General features: G+C 32.0%; 1 protein-coding gene across 2 annotated transcripts in view; it reads left to right on the forward strand.

The window, feature by feature from the left end:
- The window catches only part of LOC139488515 (WD repeat-containing protein 90-like), a 49064-nt gene that overhangs the window by 3878 nt on the left and 28187 nt on the right, over nt 1-16999 (forward strand). For both annotated transcript variants that reach the window (XM_071274209.1, XM_071274210.1), the window contains exons 2-12: nt 3014-3105; nt 3912-4224; nt 5782-5952; nt 6450-6573; nt 7096-7163; nt 8373-8488; nt 9131-9283; nt 11671-11736; nt 12031-12099; nt 14627-14737; nt 15390-15535. In XM_071274209.1, coding sequence (XP_071130310.1) covers nt 3014-3105; nt 3912-4224; nt 5782-5952; nt 6450-6573; nt 7096-7163; nt 8373-8488; nt 9131-9283; nt 11671-11736; nt 12031-12099; nt 14627-14737; nt 15390-15535 — 1429 coding nt within the window. The remainder of the gene's footprint in view (nt 1-3013; nt 3106-3911; nt 4225-5781; nt 5953-6449; nt 6574-7095; nt 7164-8372; nt 8489-9130; nt 9284-11670; nt 11737-12030; nt 12100-14626; nt 14738-15389; nt 15536-16999) is intronic.

Below are 16999 nucleotides of genomic sequence, written 5' to 3' on the forward strand. Positions count from 1 at the left end.
GCCGCTTCAAAGCACTCGTCGAGAGTATTACTGACAACATTGCAAAACTACTGATAGACATCGTGGTGGGTAAACAGGTCTGAGATTGAAATAAAATCAAATTTTGTCATTTTGTGATGGCACCACAAAAACCAAACATGTGTACAATGATCTTAGAAAAATTTTGCCTTTTCAGAAATTGAGTGGATTAATAATTTTCTTGGTGTGGGTAACACGATTGACAGAATAACACAGTTATTATCCAAATAACACTTGTAATGACCGAAAAACACTCAAAATTTTAATATTAGCACATATGAGTGACTTTTAGACATTAATTATTAAATAATATTTCATTTTAAGTGTATTTTCGTAACTTAAAAATAATTTACAGAAAGCAGAGAAGTTCATAACGATCCTTATAAATACATGTATAGTGTGTACATCCAACATGGCAACATCATGGAAATTACAATGGTCGCCATGTTGGATGAACACACTATAATTATAATGATCTCTATGAACTTTCCAGCTTTCTGTAAATCATTTTTGTTGAGCCTGCAACTTTTGTTGCAGAATGCTCGACATAGGGGGGATAGTGATCCGGCGGCGGCGGCGTTAGCTAACTTCTTAAAAGCTTTATATTTTAGAAGGTGGAAGACCAGGATGCTTCATACTTTGTATATAGATGCCTCATATTACGAAGTTTCCGTCAGTCACATGTCCAATGTCCTTGACCTCATTTTCATGGTTCAGTGACCACTTGAAAAAAAGTTCAGATTTTTTGTAATGTTGAATTCTCTCTTATTATAAGTAATAGGATAACTATATTTGATATGTGCATACCTTGCAAGGTCCTCGTGTCTGTCAGACAGTTTTCACTTGACCTCGACCTCATTTCATGGATCAGTGAACAAGGTTAAGTTTTGGTGGTCAAGTCCATATCTCAGATACTATAAGCAATAGGGCTAGTAAATTCGGTGTATGGAAGGACTGTTAGGTGTACATGTCTAACTTGCAGGTGTCATCTGACCTTGACCTCATATTCATGGTTCAGTGGTTATAGTTAAGTTTTTGTGTTTTGGTCTGTTTTTCTCATACATATATGCAATAGGTCTACTATATTTGTTGTATGGAATAGTTGTAAGGTGTACATGTCTAGCGGGCAGATGTCATGTGACCTTGACCTCATTTTCATGGTCAAGTGGTCAAAGTTAAGTTTTTGAGTTTTGGTCTTTTTATCTAATACTATATGCCATAGGTCAACTATATTTGGTGTATGGAAATATTTTATGATCTTTATGTCAGTCACGCAGGTTTTATTTGACCGTGACCTCATTTTCACGGTTCATTGCACAGTGTTAAGTTTTTGTGTTTTGGTCTATTTTTCTTAAACTATAAGTAATAGGTCAACTATATATGTTGTATAGAACCATTGTTAGCTGTACATGTCTGCCTGGCATGGTTCATCTGACCTTGACCTCATTTTCAAGGTTCATTGGTCTTTGTTTAGTTATCTTGGTTAATGTTAAGTTTATGTGACAGTTGTAATAAAGCTTTATACCTATGACTATCGTCAACATAATATCAATGATTAGTATAGAAGGCGAGACATTTCAGCATGTGCACTCTTGTTAAGTTATGAAATACACTTTAAATGAAATATTATTTAATAATCACTGTTTTAAAGATCAATGATGTTTTGTATGAAGTACATGTCATTTTATCTTTGTTGTCCTACCTCTAGGCCATGGTCCAGAGATTTAATTAGCCATTTTCAATGTAAATTTTCTGCTTAAGTTAGTTTGATAGGCTCTAATATGTGGACGAAGTCCCTTACTACAGTAGAAAAATCAATAAAAAAAAAAAATCAGGTAAAATTTCCCGAAATTTTCATTGAACTAATGAACTCAAAATCGTTCAGATTTTTTTTGGTCACTTTTTTTAAATCCCGTATTTGCGCAGAACACAGAAATCTACTTATTTCCGGTCTCGTTGTCGTGAGACTTTGAGTAGTCTAGTAAAATATAGGAACTCAAGGAACACAATACCAATATTTCATTTTTAATAATTCTTTGTATTGATATGAATTAACGTTACCTGATGCATTGCGTTTCTTTGTTTACATTGAACATGATGTCATTACGTTAATAACCTCACAAGTAAAATCCCTAACAACATTACCAAAATCGGAAACGTTACGGTATTTCCGTTTCTTTTATTTACATGTTTGAATTTTAAAAAATAATTCATACAGACGTCGTCCCCCTTCACAGGTAATGCCTGCCTTAAATTAGTGATATATCAATGATATTTTGTATGAAGTTGCATTACTATCATTACATATCAGTTTGACAACTTATTTTATAATAAGGCCCTGTCTCCTAGGGGATGGTCCAGTGACTATCAATCAATTAACCATTTTCAACGTTAAGTTTTATGTTTGATAGGAATAAACTACAATAGACAGTCTTTTCCAATATTAAGTTCATTGCTGTTGGTACATTTGTACATCTCAGTATGTAATCCAATTGAAGCCCTGTCCACTAGTTGGTCAAGCGACTTTGAATTAATTAACAATGTTGTCATTCAGATTGTCTTTTTCTGAATTTTATGCAGACAGCAGAGACATATCTCTGTGACAACAGTTTATTTAAGGTGGGACAACTATGCTTTCAAATTAAAAATCAATACAAAGGAGAAAAAAGAAAACAAATGACCAACATGAAGAGCAAGTGTATGAACTTAAACAAAAACAAAAAGAAAACATTAAAAATGAGTATGTGGCATTTATGAAAAATCTGATTAGCTGCACATTAAGAAATCAATATATATATATATATATACATTGACCTATAATGGTTTACTTTTTTAAATTGTTATTTGGATGGAGAGTTGTCTCATTGGCACTCACACCACATCTTCCTATATCTATATGTATTTTTAAGCATGCTGACATGTTATGTTATTTGTTAGTACAATAGTACCTAAAAAAACAACCTTATACATGTGTACCACGTTTTATTTTTTTCAGTGTGGCAACATCCTTATGTGAATATATTCAAACATTTCAATCTTCAATCATGGAAAAAGTCAACAAAAGAAGGCGAAGTTTCGACTGTTATGGTAAATTTTTTCACAACTTATTTCTATTTATTTACAGTATATCTTAGTAAGGTTAGAAGTATTAATTAAAATACCCCCAAAAATCATTTTGGTTTTATGAATGGCATGTTTTAAGGGTTATAGTATAAAAAAAACATAAATTTTGTTGCAATCCGCTGATAATGACCTCGTGACCACATTGTTATCCACAATCTAGACTATTTGCAATGTTCTTCTACAAAATCATTCACCATCTTGAAGCCATATATATACCATACTGATCGACTCACACAATCAAATACAAGAACAAGATAACATTCACATTTATTTTTTGTCAGACCTACAGTATACTGACCACTAAATATTCATACAAATACATGTACTCATTTCACCCAAGAACAACATTACAATGGAACTTTCTTCCATTAGCAGCAGTTCAATGAACTACTCTTGACAGTTTCCAATATCTGTCCTCAATAAACATTTAAATAAATTCTACACTGTGTATAGATTTAACCAAAATGTATACAGTATAGTACAAAAACAGAGGAAAATTTATTTTCATATTTATGTTGAAATTTTTATTTTGTATATAATTCACTGTAAATAGAAATTAGATCCCCAGCACACCCGGCATAGTAAAATCAATGCCCGGCATGTTATCATCAGAATGTTGATGGAGTGCCGAATAATAAAGAAGAAGAAGATACCATTTTTAATGAACTCTGAAAAAACATGTACCACACATGAAATTTAATTTAGCATTTAGAAATACTTAGAGTATATTTAGTAAGATAAATCAATACAACATTTCATTTTATTTTTAGGATAAAACCCTGAAATGTACAGTTTATAGAGTAACTGGTTCCATCCCTGCTGGTAACTATATTCAGCTGCCTAAGGCCCAGTCTCAGTCTCTTGGACTAACAGGTAGATATTTCTACCTCCTGTTCAAGCCGATTCCTACCAAGTATTTTGTAGTTCACATTGATGTTGCTACACAGGACAACCTCATTGTAAGGATCTCATTCTCAAACCTGTTCAAAGAATTCAAGTCAACATCAACATGGCTTCAGTTTCCTTTCCTATGCAATGCATCAAGAGGATCTGTGCAGGCATATGCATCTGTTGGAAGCAAAGGTAATGTTAAAATGTAGAGATATAGATGCAGCTTATTGAAAATTGAAAACACTTGTGATAAAAAATATCTATAACTGAATAAATAATACAATTTTGAGGCTTAAAATTTGGCAAACTATCTTTAAATGTTGCCCCACATGGAACATGTTATCATTAGAAATGGACAATTTTTATTTGTAAATTTAACATAAAATGACTAAAATGTTACAATCCAAACAGTACTTTTGCAATTGAGTTTCATAATCTGCTGATTAATTCTAGTACCATGGAAAAATTATACATTTTTGTTGAGCTTTCGACTGTAGTCGAAAAAGCGAGACTAAGCGATCCTACATTCCGTCGGCGGCGGCGGTGTCCACAAATATTCACTCCGTGGTTAAAGTTTTTGAAATTTTAATAACTTTCTTAAACTATACTGAATTTCTACCAAACTTGGACAGAAGCTTGTTTATGATCATAAGAAAGTATCCAGAAGTAAATTTTGTAAAAATAAAATTCCATTTTTTCCGTATTTTACTTATAAATGGACTTAGTTTTTCTGCGAGGAAACATTACATTCACTCTGTGGTTAAAGTTTTTAAAATTTTAATAACTTTCATAAACTATCCTTGATTTGTACTAAACTTGGACAGAAGCTTGTTTATGATCATAAGATGGTATCAAGAAGAAAATTTTGTGAAAATAAATTTCCACTTTTCCGTATTTTACTTATAAATGAACTTAGTTTTTCTGCGAGGAAATATTACATTCACTCTGTTTTTCTGCGAGGAAATATTACATTCACTCTGTGGTTAAAGTTTTTAAAATTTTAATAACTTTCATAAACTATCCTTGATTTGTACCAAACTTGGACAGAAGCTTGTTTCTGATCATAAGATAGTATCAAGAAGAAAATTTTGTAAAAATAAATTTCCACTTTTCCGTATTTTACTTATAAATGGACTTAGTTTTTTTGCCAGAAACAAAACATTCACTCTGTGGTTTAAGTTTTTAAAACTTTTATAATGTTCTTAAACTATCCTGGATTTCTACCAAACTTAGACAAAAGCTTGTTTCTGATCATAAGATATTATTCAGAAGTAAATTTGGGAGAAAAAAAAATAACTTTTTCCGTATTTTTACTTATAAATGGACTTCTTCTTTCTTCCAGTTAACATTACATACAGTCTGCAGTTAAAGTTTATAAAACATTTATTAGATTCATAAAGTATCCTGGATTTTTTTACCAAACTTGGAAGCTTCTTTCAATCAAAAGACAGTATCGAGAGGGAAATTTTTATTGATTGTTTTCCTCATTTTTGTTGAGTCTGCGATTAACAGCAAAAGTAGGCGAGACACTGGGTTCCATGGAACCCTTACGAATTTTTGATGTAGTTTAAAGGGATTGATTATTTTAATTTTGTAAAATGTCCAGGTGGAAGTATTTAATACACATTCAGAACAAGTAATTTATCTAAAAGTTTGTATTATTTATGTTCATTTTTTTGGCAATTAACTTATGAATTTTATGATTGATTGACTTTAAATTAATACATTGACCTGTATTGTCTTTTTCAGATCACAGTGGACCTGCCCCAATGTCGACGAGATGGACAGTCTTATGTTTAGATATGAATTACATCTTATCTATGTATCTCAATAGAAAGTTCTCCTACATAAAAAATGTCAAGCTGTGTGCCAACATGCTCGTGAAAAATATGTGTACCAGTGATTTGTTATATGAAGTTGGTAAGTACAGCAGTGTGTAAGGTAAGATAAAGGGGCAGAGGGACACAATTATAAGACAAGTGTATTGCATTGTCTTGTATTAAAAGGGACAAACATGATAAGGTTTGTAGACGAAAAACTGAAATAGTTTAACAAATTTAGGATTTATAGTATTTTGGGTTTTAAACAGCTTTTCCCAGTTATGAAAATGATTGGCTTGCTTTGAAGAGTATCAATTCCCTAAATAAAAACATAAAACTCATATGACAGGACTATAAAGTAGGGCTGAGGATGCACAGAAAGGACACAATTTAAAACACAGTTTTTATTGAAAATATAGCATATGTTAGATTTGTTAGTAATAATATTTTATAAAGCTTTGTTTGCTACATTTTATTATTTTATATGCACATATACCTCATCATATACTATCCCAGGTTAAATACCTTTTTAAATTATTTTATAATTTACTTTTCATATATGTATATTTTATATTCTTATAAAATATATATTTGCAGGTTTAACATTTGAGCAAGCTAAGAAAGCTGGACGTGTGTCTCATGATGTGACACCAATGCCAAGAGATTTAGCATTCCCGCTATTAAAGGGCGATAAATGGGATGATCTGTATGACATGATCAGGTATAAATGTTCAGAATTTCAATCTAAAATATGATGTAAAAAAATGCTGACTAGTAAGAAATAATTAATTAGGGTTTGTATAAGGTTTAAGATTTTTTTAGCCTTGATCACTGAATTGTCAAAATGTTATTGAGAAAAAGATGTACATGATGAGATTATAAGAATAGCTGGAATTAAAGAATCACAGTCTGCACCAAAAACTTTTCAACTCCTAGTCCAAAGACCAATACATGCAATATTCTGACATTTTTCTTATTAATCCAAACAAAGTTATGCAAAAACTTACTAGTCTGAATGAAATTTTACTAGTCTGGGGCATCGGACTAGTGGCTAACCGTGCAGACTGGAATCACAAAGTGTACAAATTATTTCGCTTATGATCCTTGAGGTATGTAAAGCATTTGTTAGTCAGATTTCTGGAAAATATAATAAAATTTATTGATTTATTACAGATTATTAATATTGAATTAAATGATTTCTTAGTGATATATGATATAAATCATATGTTTTATTTTTTTTCAGATTTCCGAATGAAGGTTCCAGAAAACCATTTGATTCCATTCAATTTGAGAATATAGAAAATTCTGCAGGTATTTTTTAAAAATTAAATATGAAACTAGAATAAATTTGATTATTAGGCTTTTATTGAAAAAGTTAAGTCCACCACCATACAACAATTCAGGTCTTAACTGTTTTAAATGAATTTGTAATTGCTGCAGAAGATTATCTAGGAATGGATGATTTCCATTTAAAATGAATAGAGAAAATATTTAGGAGATTTTATACAGTGTCAACGAAAACTTACATATATTTTCTTGTCTAATATTTTGAAATGCTTGATTGGGCTGGGTTCCAAAAAAATAAAGAGATAGTGTATCATTAGGTTAGTAAATAGCAACAGTGAACATTATTTGTCTTATGACATAAACATCATATGAAGAAAAACAGAAATACCCTGAAAATTGAAACATTTTAAAAGGTTGAATGTACTGTAAATTCAGTAATTATTGTGTGCATTTATTATAGCGATTTTGTCATTATAAAGGAGTAAGTTCGGTAAGTGCCATATTGGGCCCCAATTATAAAGTTCATGGTTACAAGACAATAATTGTTTTAAGTTGCCTTAAAGACATGTGAAAAAGTTAAACAGAGCTGTTTTTGTCAAAGTTTAATTCTAACACACGATTTTTACATTCCAAAACGGTCAAGATAAGGGATTTTGGTGAAATTTGACAAAATCAGCGGGATTTCAACCAAATAAAGGACCAGGAAACATAGAGTGCAGGCGTCGACAAGCTTAATATTCAAATAAGACATGTTAAATGTCTTCACAAACATTATTTTAAAAGATCTTTGTTGTCGAGGTATGCGCTCTATGTTTCCTGTCAAATAATCTTTGGAAATTAACCCATTTTCATTGATTTTTTTGTGAAAAATCAATATGAGTACAACTTGTGACGTCATAATGAAACGCAGAAACGTAAAATTTTAAACAAAATGGCTAATATCCTATCTAGTCAATGTATTAGCTATAATTTATCGTGATAATGGTCAATAAATCCGAATTTGAAATTTACGCTAAAAAAGTGGGCCATTTTAGGACCTTATCGAACATACTCCTTTAAATGCGATTTTTATTTTAATGATATTTAGAAAAATCCTGTTTAATTTGTATAAAAATAATTAAAAATGTGAGTTTTAATCATTGCTATTTTAACCCTGTCACATTTTTCGAATAATCGAAACATCGCAACAAATTTTGAATTTACAGTATAGGGTTTTAAATTTCCTCATTTTAGTTTCAGAGGAATCATCAATAAATTCTTCACAGCGAGTTGTACCAAAGAAAGTTGATGTCAGTAAATGTGTATCAGAAAGGATATCTCTAATTCACAACATGACACAACCAAGACAGGTATTGAATCACATTAGATATATTAAATAAATAACATAAACATTATTCATAATTGTACCAGACCAGGTATCTTAAAATTCAAGTAAGGACAAATCAAAACACGTATTTAAAATGTATAGATGTCCATTTTGACAATTAAGTGATGCTTGAGGCCAAAACATTTGAAAGTCCAAAACCTAATACAAACTTGAGGAGCTGATAAATCCAAAAAGAACCAAAAGTAAATCCAAACCTGTATCTTAAATTCACTGTATAACAAGCTAAGAAATGTAATTTTATGATATTTGATATTAGTTGGATATCAAATTCACAACATGATCAAACAAGGAGATATAGATTTAATTCTTATCTGGAAATGATTCTTCTACAACAGATGACAGTATTTTCCAATTAATTCAGTGCTTTATTCTTTCAGTCTTCCCACTCAACCACTGGGCCACCAGCCCAGGCTTGTAAAAATGCTGTCACATCTGTAAAAATCATCTCGACAGGCTATAAATAGAATCCTTACTAAATTGGGTCTATAGATTCAAAAGTTTTTTTCTGAAAACTGTTCCTTCAAATAAGAAACATTCTAGGATAACTTTTACATCTTCATGTATTATATCTGTATATTTTGTACATTGTATAAGTGTATTTCAGAAAGCCATGAAGAGAATACAAGTGACAAAAGAGTTACCCATGATTGGTGTTGATGATGTTGATATACACAGGGATGATGAAGGAGAGATACATGTATTTGCCCATCCTACAGATGATGTTGTTATACATCAAGATGATAGGATAACTGGAGAGGTTTGTAAACATTGTAACAATACACTTTCTTTTTTTTTTTTTCATTTCATGTCTTATTTGTACCATTAATTAGGGTAATTTACATGAAACTTAATAAACAAACTTGCTTAGGGTATAATTTTTAAGGTCTATCCTTCCATTATTCATGTACTTGTCATCAAACTCCTTTGAAACACACAACGGAATTTCATGAATTTCAGTAGATAATGACATGCTTTATGAGTAATAAGTACACATTATGTAGATGTTGTCATCAGAGGTAAATTATGAATTCATGTTTTATCAAGGAGTTATGCCCCTTTGAACTTAGAAGTGGAACTAAATCTCCCTCTGCAACAATTTTCAGTGCAACGCTGCTGAAACCCCACAACAGAATTTTATGAAACTTTGTCATAAATGAGTCAACATTAGACAAGTAATTAGACTTAAGCATCCAGATCCTCCACCTTCTTATCTTGATCAGTTGAATTTAAAAAGGTACAGAAAGAAAATTAAAAACAATGCTTAAAAATGATAAAAAGACTACTTCTCAGTGTTCTCCCCAGGCCAATATGACGCTGTGGTGCCGCAGTGCCTTCATAATATTGTGGTAGATCCCACAGCGTCTTAATTGGCCGCTGTCCCTTAATATTTGATCCTGCAGTGTGTTATTTTTCACATTTTCATTATAAATGTTGGTTCAAATTGTCAAGTTGCTGATCACCGCTGAGAGGTCGGTCAGTGTAACGCAATAACTGATAATTAGTTTTACCTAAGCCACACTTATCTCAGCCTTATTGGACTATGTTATCATGTAATAGCGAAAATGATCATCAAGAAAATAGATATTTTTAGAAGAAAATTAGAAAAATTTAAAAACTTCAGTGCAGATATTGAAGAAATAGCTCGCAAATACATAATTTGTATATACACATAGTGTGTGTGATCACTTGATCGAGTAGAAGAATCTATTTAAAGACGACCAATGAACGTGGATAAATTTGAATACACATTGCTAAAGATATTTATGATGGAAATTATGAACGAGAGTATTTGTAGTGGAAAAAATTAAAATAAACTTCTATTAAAGATATTGAGGATTGCTTTATTCCAATAGAAAGTGAAAAAATATTGCTTGCAAGGTAAAATCGTCTCAAACTGTCATGCTTTTAGAAATAAAATGATCATTGAACATCGATCGTGAATCAGTGCGTCGGGAAATATGTGACAATCAACATGGGTACTGAATCGCTGCAGCTTATGTGTAACTAGTAAATAATTTCAATGCAGAGAAGGGTCTTAACTTTAACGAATTTGTAGGTTTTAACAATAATACACATGGAAGCGTAATGACTAATGTCAAGCTAAGGAAACTGTTCAGCTGTTCGTTAATATATTTTTCTTTTAAAAAATTGTATACCAAATATCCTAACCATATTCGATTTTATTAATTTTGAATAAACATGTTCTCTTCAAATAACAAAAGGGTCACTTCTGAGCATAAGACAGATGATGGAAGTGAAGTTTATTTTCAGACCAATGACTTCTAATAAAAAGGGGAATACACCTTGTCTACACTGTCAGTATAAGCAGATGTTATTGCTTCTCCTAATCCCAACCGAGCTAAAGTTATAGCAAGTGATAACAGCAAGCACCATGTTTTTGGTTTCAATGACAAGTGGCTGACTGAGTTTTCATGGCTTAGAAAACTTGAACTTATTGAAAAACTAAGATTTTTTTATCCCAGGAATAGATTACCTTAGCCGTATTTGGCACAATTTTTTGGAATTTTGGACCCTCAAGGCTCTTCAACTTCGTACTTATTTGGCTTTATAAATATTTTGATATGAGCGTCACTGATGAGTCTTATGTAGACGAAACGCACGTCTGGCGTACTAAATTATAATCCTGGTACTTTTGATAACTAATTAGAAATGTGAAAGGGGGTATAAGCAAAAATAATTGTGAGAGGGAGTTTCAACCCTAAAGAGGATAAAGTTGAGGAACAGACTGTCCAACAAAATAACACTATCTAGAAACAATATTCCTAGAAGGAGCAGAGAAAAACAGAGATGAATATTTATATTTTGACTTCTTTAATTGACTAAATATAAATAACTTTTGTGTTTAAAATCAATTTATTTCATATATATATTTTTGTAATTCATTAATACTCTGCATTATTAAACACATGACAATATGCATTATAATTCATATTGCATGTCATGATTTATGACTGATTGCTTCAGATCACAAAGGTACACTCTAAAAAAAGAGTTATGCGCCCTTGAATTTTGCGCCTTAAAAATAATCCTGGGAAGAACACTGCTTCTACCTATAAGATATCATTGATAAGTGAAATTGTTGTGTATTTTAATTTGACCTATGGTTATTATTTTTTATTTCAGTCTGTAAATGTAGAAAAAGTAAGAGGAACTGCACATGTTCCTGCTACAAGGAAATCAAATTATACGGTATATATATTTATTGGTTTTATAATGAATTACTGTTAATGACACTCTTTTAAGCGTTAACCTGTCTTGTCAGGTTACCCTCTACTTGTCCTACTCATGTAATATATCTTTGTATTTTGAACCTCAATTTAAAGATCACCTTTCCTATAAGATCAAATTTACATGAAAGCAACAACTGTAACTGTCTGTTTGTAACTGGATTTCACAATCAAAATACAAGGAAAAAATACACATATAATGTAATCAAAGGAATATGATATGAACAGCATAAACATTTGTTTTTTTATTTTGTAGGCATTAGAACCAGATCCCATCCTGAAACTAAGAAGAATTGTTGGATTTGGTGGTGCTACATTTAAAGATGTAAGTTCATAATTTATGACACAAATTGGTGATAATGATTAATCGTAAAAACATAATATATGATTATAATGATTGGCTCTGAACTTTTTTCATATTTATGGTTTCAGTTTTGGTTACATCGACCAACTATTATTCAGTAATACAATATTTTGGATTTAAATTAATGGAGAAAAACTGTAACCTTATTTGAAAAACTTGTGCGCTTATTAGCTCACCTGGCCCGAAGGGCCAAGTGAGCTTTTCTCATCACTTGGCGTCCAGCGTCCGGCGTCGTCGTCCGTCGTCGTCCGTCGTCGTCGTCGTCGTTAACTTTTACAAAAATCTTCTCCTCTGAAACTACTGGGCCAAATCAAACCAAACTTGGCCACAATCATCATTGGGGTATCTAGTTTAAAAAATGTGTGGCGTGACCCGGTCAACCGACCAAGATGGCCGCCACGGCTAAAAATAGAACATAGGGGTAAAATGCAGTTTTTGGCTTATAACTTGTTGGGTTGCTGCCCCTGAATTGGTAATTTTGAGGAAATTTTGCTGTTTTTGGTTATTATCTTGAATATTATTATAGATAGAGATAAACTGTAAACAGCAATAATGTTCAGCAAAGTAAGATCTACAAATAAGTCAACATGACCAAAATGGTCAGTTGACCCGTTTAGGAGTTATTGCCCTTTATAGTCAATTTTTAACCATTTTTCGTTAATTAAAGTAATCTTTTACAAAAATCTTCTCCTCTGAAACTACTGGGCCAAATTAATCCAAACTTGGCCACAATCATCTTTGGGGTATCTTGTTTAAAAAATGTGTGGCGTGACCTGGTCAACCAACCAAGATGGCCGCCACGGCTAAAAATAGAACAAAGGGGTAAAATGCAGTTTTTGGCTTATAACTCAAAAACCAAAGCATTTTGAGGAAATCTGATGTGGGATAAAAATGTTTATCAGGTCAAGATCTATCTGCCCTGAAATTTTCAGATGAATCGGTCAATCGGTTGTTGGGTTGCTGCCCCTGAATTGGTAATTTTGAGGAAATTTTGCTGTTTTTGGTTATTATCTTGAATATTATTATAGATAGAGATAAACTGTAAACAGCAATAATGTTCAGCAAAGTAAGATCTACAAATAAGTCAACATGACCAAAATGGTCAGTTGACCCGTTTAGGAGTTATTGCCCTTTATAGTCAATTTTTAACCATTTTTCGTAAATTAAAGTTATCTTTTACAAAAATCTTCTCCTCTGAAACTACTGGGCCAAATTAATCCAAACTTGGCCACAATCATCTTTGGGGTATCTAGTTAAAAAAATGTGTGGCGTGACCTGGTCAACCAACCAAGATGGCCGCCACCGCTAAAAATAGAACATAGGGGTAAAATGCAGTTTTTGGCTTATAACTCAAAAACCAAAGCATTTTGAGGAAATCTGACATGGGATAAAAATGTTTATCAGGTCAAGATCTATCTGCCCTGAAATTTTCAGATGAATCGGTCAATCGGTTGGGTTGCTGCCCCTGAATTGGTAATTTTGAGGAAATTTTGCTGTTTTTGGTTATTATCTTGAATATTATTATAGATAGAGATGAATTGTAAACAGCAATAATGTTCAGCAAAGGAAGATCTACAAATAAGTCAACATGACCAAAATGGTCAGTTGACCCCTTTAGGAGTTATTGCCCTTTATAGTCAATCTTTAACCATTTTTCATAAATCTAAGTAATCTTTTACAAAATCTCCACTGAAACTACTAGGCCACAATCATCTTTGGGGTATCTAGTTTGAAAAATGTGTCCGATGACCTGGCCATTCAACCAAGATGGCCGCCACGGCTAAAAATAGAACATAGGGGTGAAATGCAGTTTTTGGCTTATAACTATGAAACCAAAGCATCTAGAGCAAATCTGACAAGAAGTTTAATTGTTAATCAAGTCAATATCTATCTGCCCTGAATTTTTCTGATGAATTGGACAACTGGTTGTTGGGTTGCTGCCCTCCAATTGGTAATTTTTAAAGAAATTTTGCCGTTTTTGGTTATCTTGAATACTATTATAGATAGCGATAAACTGTAAACAGGAATAATGTTCAGCAAAGTAAGATCTACAAATAAGTCAACATGACCTAAATGGTCAATTGACCCCTTAAGGAGTTATTGCCCTTTATAGTCAATTTTTAACAATTTTCATTAATTTGGTAAATTTATGTAAATTTTTACCAAATATAGTTCTCTGTTACTAATGGGCAAAGTTCATTATAGATATAATTGTAAGAAGCAAAATCGTTCAGTAAAGTAAGAACTTCAAACACATCACCATCACCAAAATACAATTTTGTCATGAATCCATTTGTGTCCTTTGTTTAATATGCACATAGACCAAGGTGAGCGACACAGGCTCTTTAGAGCCTCTAGTTTTTATTTTAATTCTTGAATTTTTTGTTTAATATGAAAAGTCTAAGACATCCATTGATGTCATGTAAAATCTCAGTTCAACAAAATAATTTTATAATTGACAAATATTTTATTCCTTCACAACCTTTAGGCTTTGTGGTCAGTAGATGGATCAACTGTAGTATACCCCTGCCATGCAGTAGTTGTAGCCATGAAAGTCAGTAATGGACATCAGAGATTCTTTATAGGACACACAGACAAGGTAGGAATTACTATACAATCAACATGGTAATACTGTTTCAAATTACTGCTTTATATATGTATGATTAATCACAATATATAAAGATAAGGAGTTGTGGTATGCTTGCCAATGAGAAAACTGTCCACCAGCATTCAAATGAAGTGGTTATGAGCAATTATATGTCATTATACAGTCTTTTAAGGTGGTACCCAACACTTTCACTAAAATTAATTTGGCTCGTTTAATTTTCACAAAATTTTGACAAAGTATTTACTTTGATCCTTTGACAAAAATATAAAAAATTTCAAAAAATTTGAACCAACTATTTTGTCAGAAAAATTACACTGGTTACATAGCAGATTGACAAACAGTAATTTTGATCATTGAGAAGCTTAATATTCCCTTAACAACGCAATGTAATTTAAACGTTTAGCTGATTTTACAGAGTTATCTCCCTGAAGTGTTAGGTACACCTTAAAATGAGAAAAAAACTATAGAGTTAGCATAACCAAAACCATTAATAATTGACTATTTCTTTAAACTTTTGATTATGAGATGAATTATTCACTTTGATGTTTTAATTTTGGAATTTGAAATCGTTATGTTACATAAATTTTTGTCTTATATAATGATTGATGATTTGTAAAAGGTAGTGTCATTTGTTCATTTATAGGTGTCTTGTATAAGTATGACTGGGAACAGTACAATGTTGGCTTCAGGACAGACAGGGAACCTGAGTGTTGTTAGAGTATGGAAATTCAATACAGGAGACTGCCTGGCAATGTGTAAAACACATGTTCATTCCTTACACTGTCTTAGGTAGGTTTTATGTTTAGAATCAACAAATTAATTAAAAAGATTACTTTCCTGCAAAGCTGAGCAAAAAAAACCCCAGAAATTAGATTGATAACAAAAATATTCTGTTGAAATAATATTGACTTAAAAGTATTCCCGGACATTAAAAGTAAAATATTTACAAACCTATACAAACAAATACAGTCAAACCTGATTAAACCGGACCCTGAATAAACCGGTTTCCTGTCCATTCCGGCCGAAAATGAAAGTCCCATATTTTTCCATTCAAAGTCTTTGTTAAAATACCCTTTGTAAACCGGACCCTGTGTATTACGAATTCCGGTCTAATTATGAAGTTCCAATACTCTTAATTACATTAATTATTACTTGTCAAAACCGGTTTGTCTAATTAATTTCAATGATCGATATGCAATCAAAACATATTTGTTTATACAATATGGCTTTTCGTGATAATCAATTATTCATGTGTCAAACTGTGAACCTACAATCGTACAGTAGTGAGCTGTATTATTTATTAAAACATTATAAACGTGTCAATTAATCGAAAAGACCAACCAAATATATCTCGGATTGAACTTACGTGTTAACTTGGATAAACAAATTTAAATCGCGGAGTAAGAAATTCACATCGTGATTTCAAAATCCTGGGTTCCTTGTTGTGAACCCCTAAACAAATGACCTTGATAATGAAAAACGCCCGGATGACAACAATCAATTCATATTGTACACTGTACGACAACGTTTCGAAAGTGATGAAATTACGTTTGATAATTTTCTGGCTTTTTAATCGTCCATTCCAACATTTCAAATTATTGATCATAGGAGTAAATCGAAACTCTCTTCTTACATTCCAAACAACGCGAGCATTATGATGCAAATGCAAACAATGAAAAACGAAGTGAAGGTATTTTAATTTATTAGATATAATTTACAATCAGAGAGAACTTTTACATGCAAAATGTCGGACGTCACAAGTCATAAACTTCCGGTCAAAACGGAAACCTGAATAAACAGGCTCACTGTCCAAACCGGCCCATTTTCATAGTCCCGAAGCCGGCCGGTTTATACAGGTTTTACTGTAGATGAAAAAGTTTATTAAAGGAATATTTGGATGAAACAATTGCTCTTCAACTATACTTTGTGTAATTATTACTATGAAAATGCATCTTGTACAATACAAAAACACAGCAACAAATTTGGATTCAGTAACAAGTAACTAGTGCTTTTTATGCCCCACCTACGATAGTAGAGGGGCATTATGTTTTCTGGTCTGTGCCTCCGTTCGTCCGTCCGGTTAAAGTTTTTGGTCGAGGTAGTTTTTGATGAAGCTGAAGTCCAATCAACTTGAAACTTAATACACATGTTCCCCATGATATGATCTTTCTAATTTTAATGCAAAATTATAGTTTTGACCCCAATTTCATGGTCCACTGAACATAGAAAATGATAGTGCAAAGTTCAGGTTAA

This window comes from Mytilus edulis, chromosome 9 (genome assembly GCF_963676685.1).
Source record: "Mytilus edulis chromosome 9, xbMytEdul2.2, whole genome shotgun sequence".
NCBI lineage: Eukaryota > Metazoa > Mollusca > Bivalvia > Mytilida > Mytilidae > Mytilus > Mytilus edulis.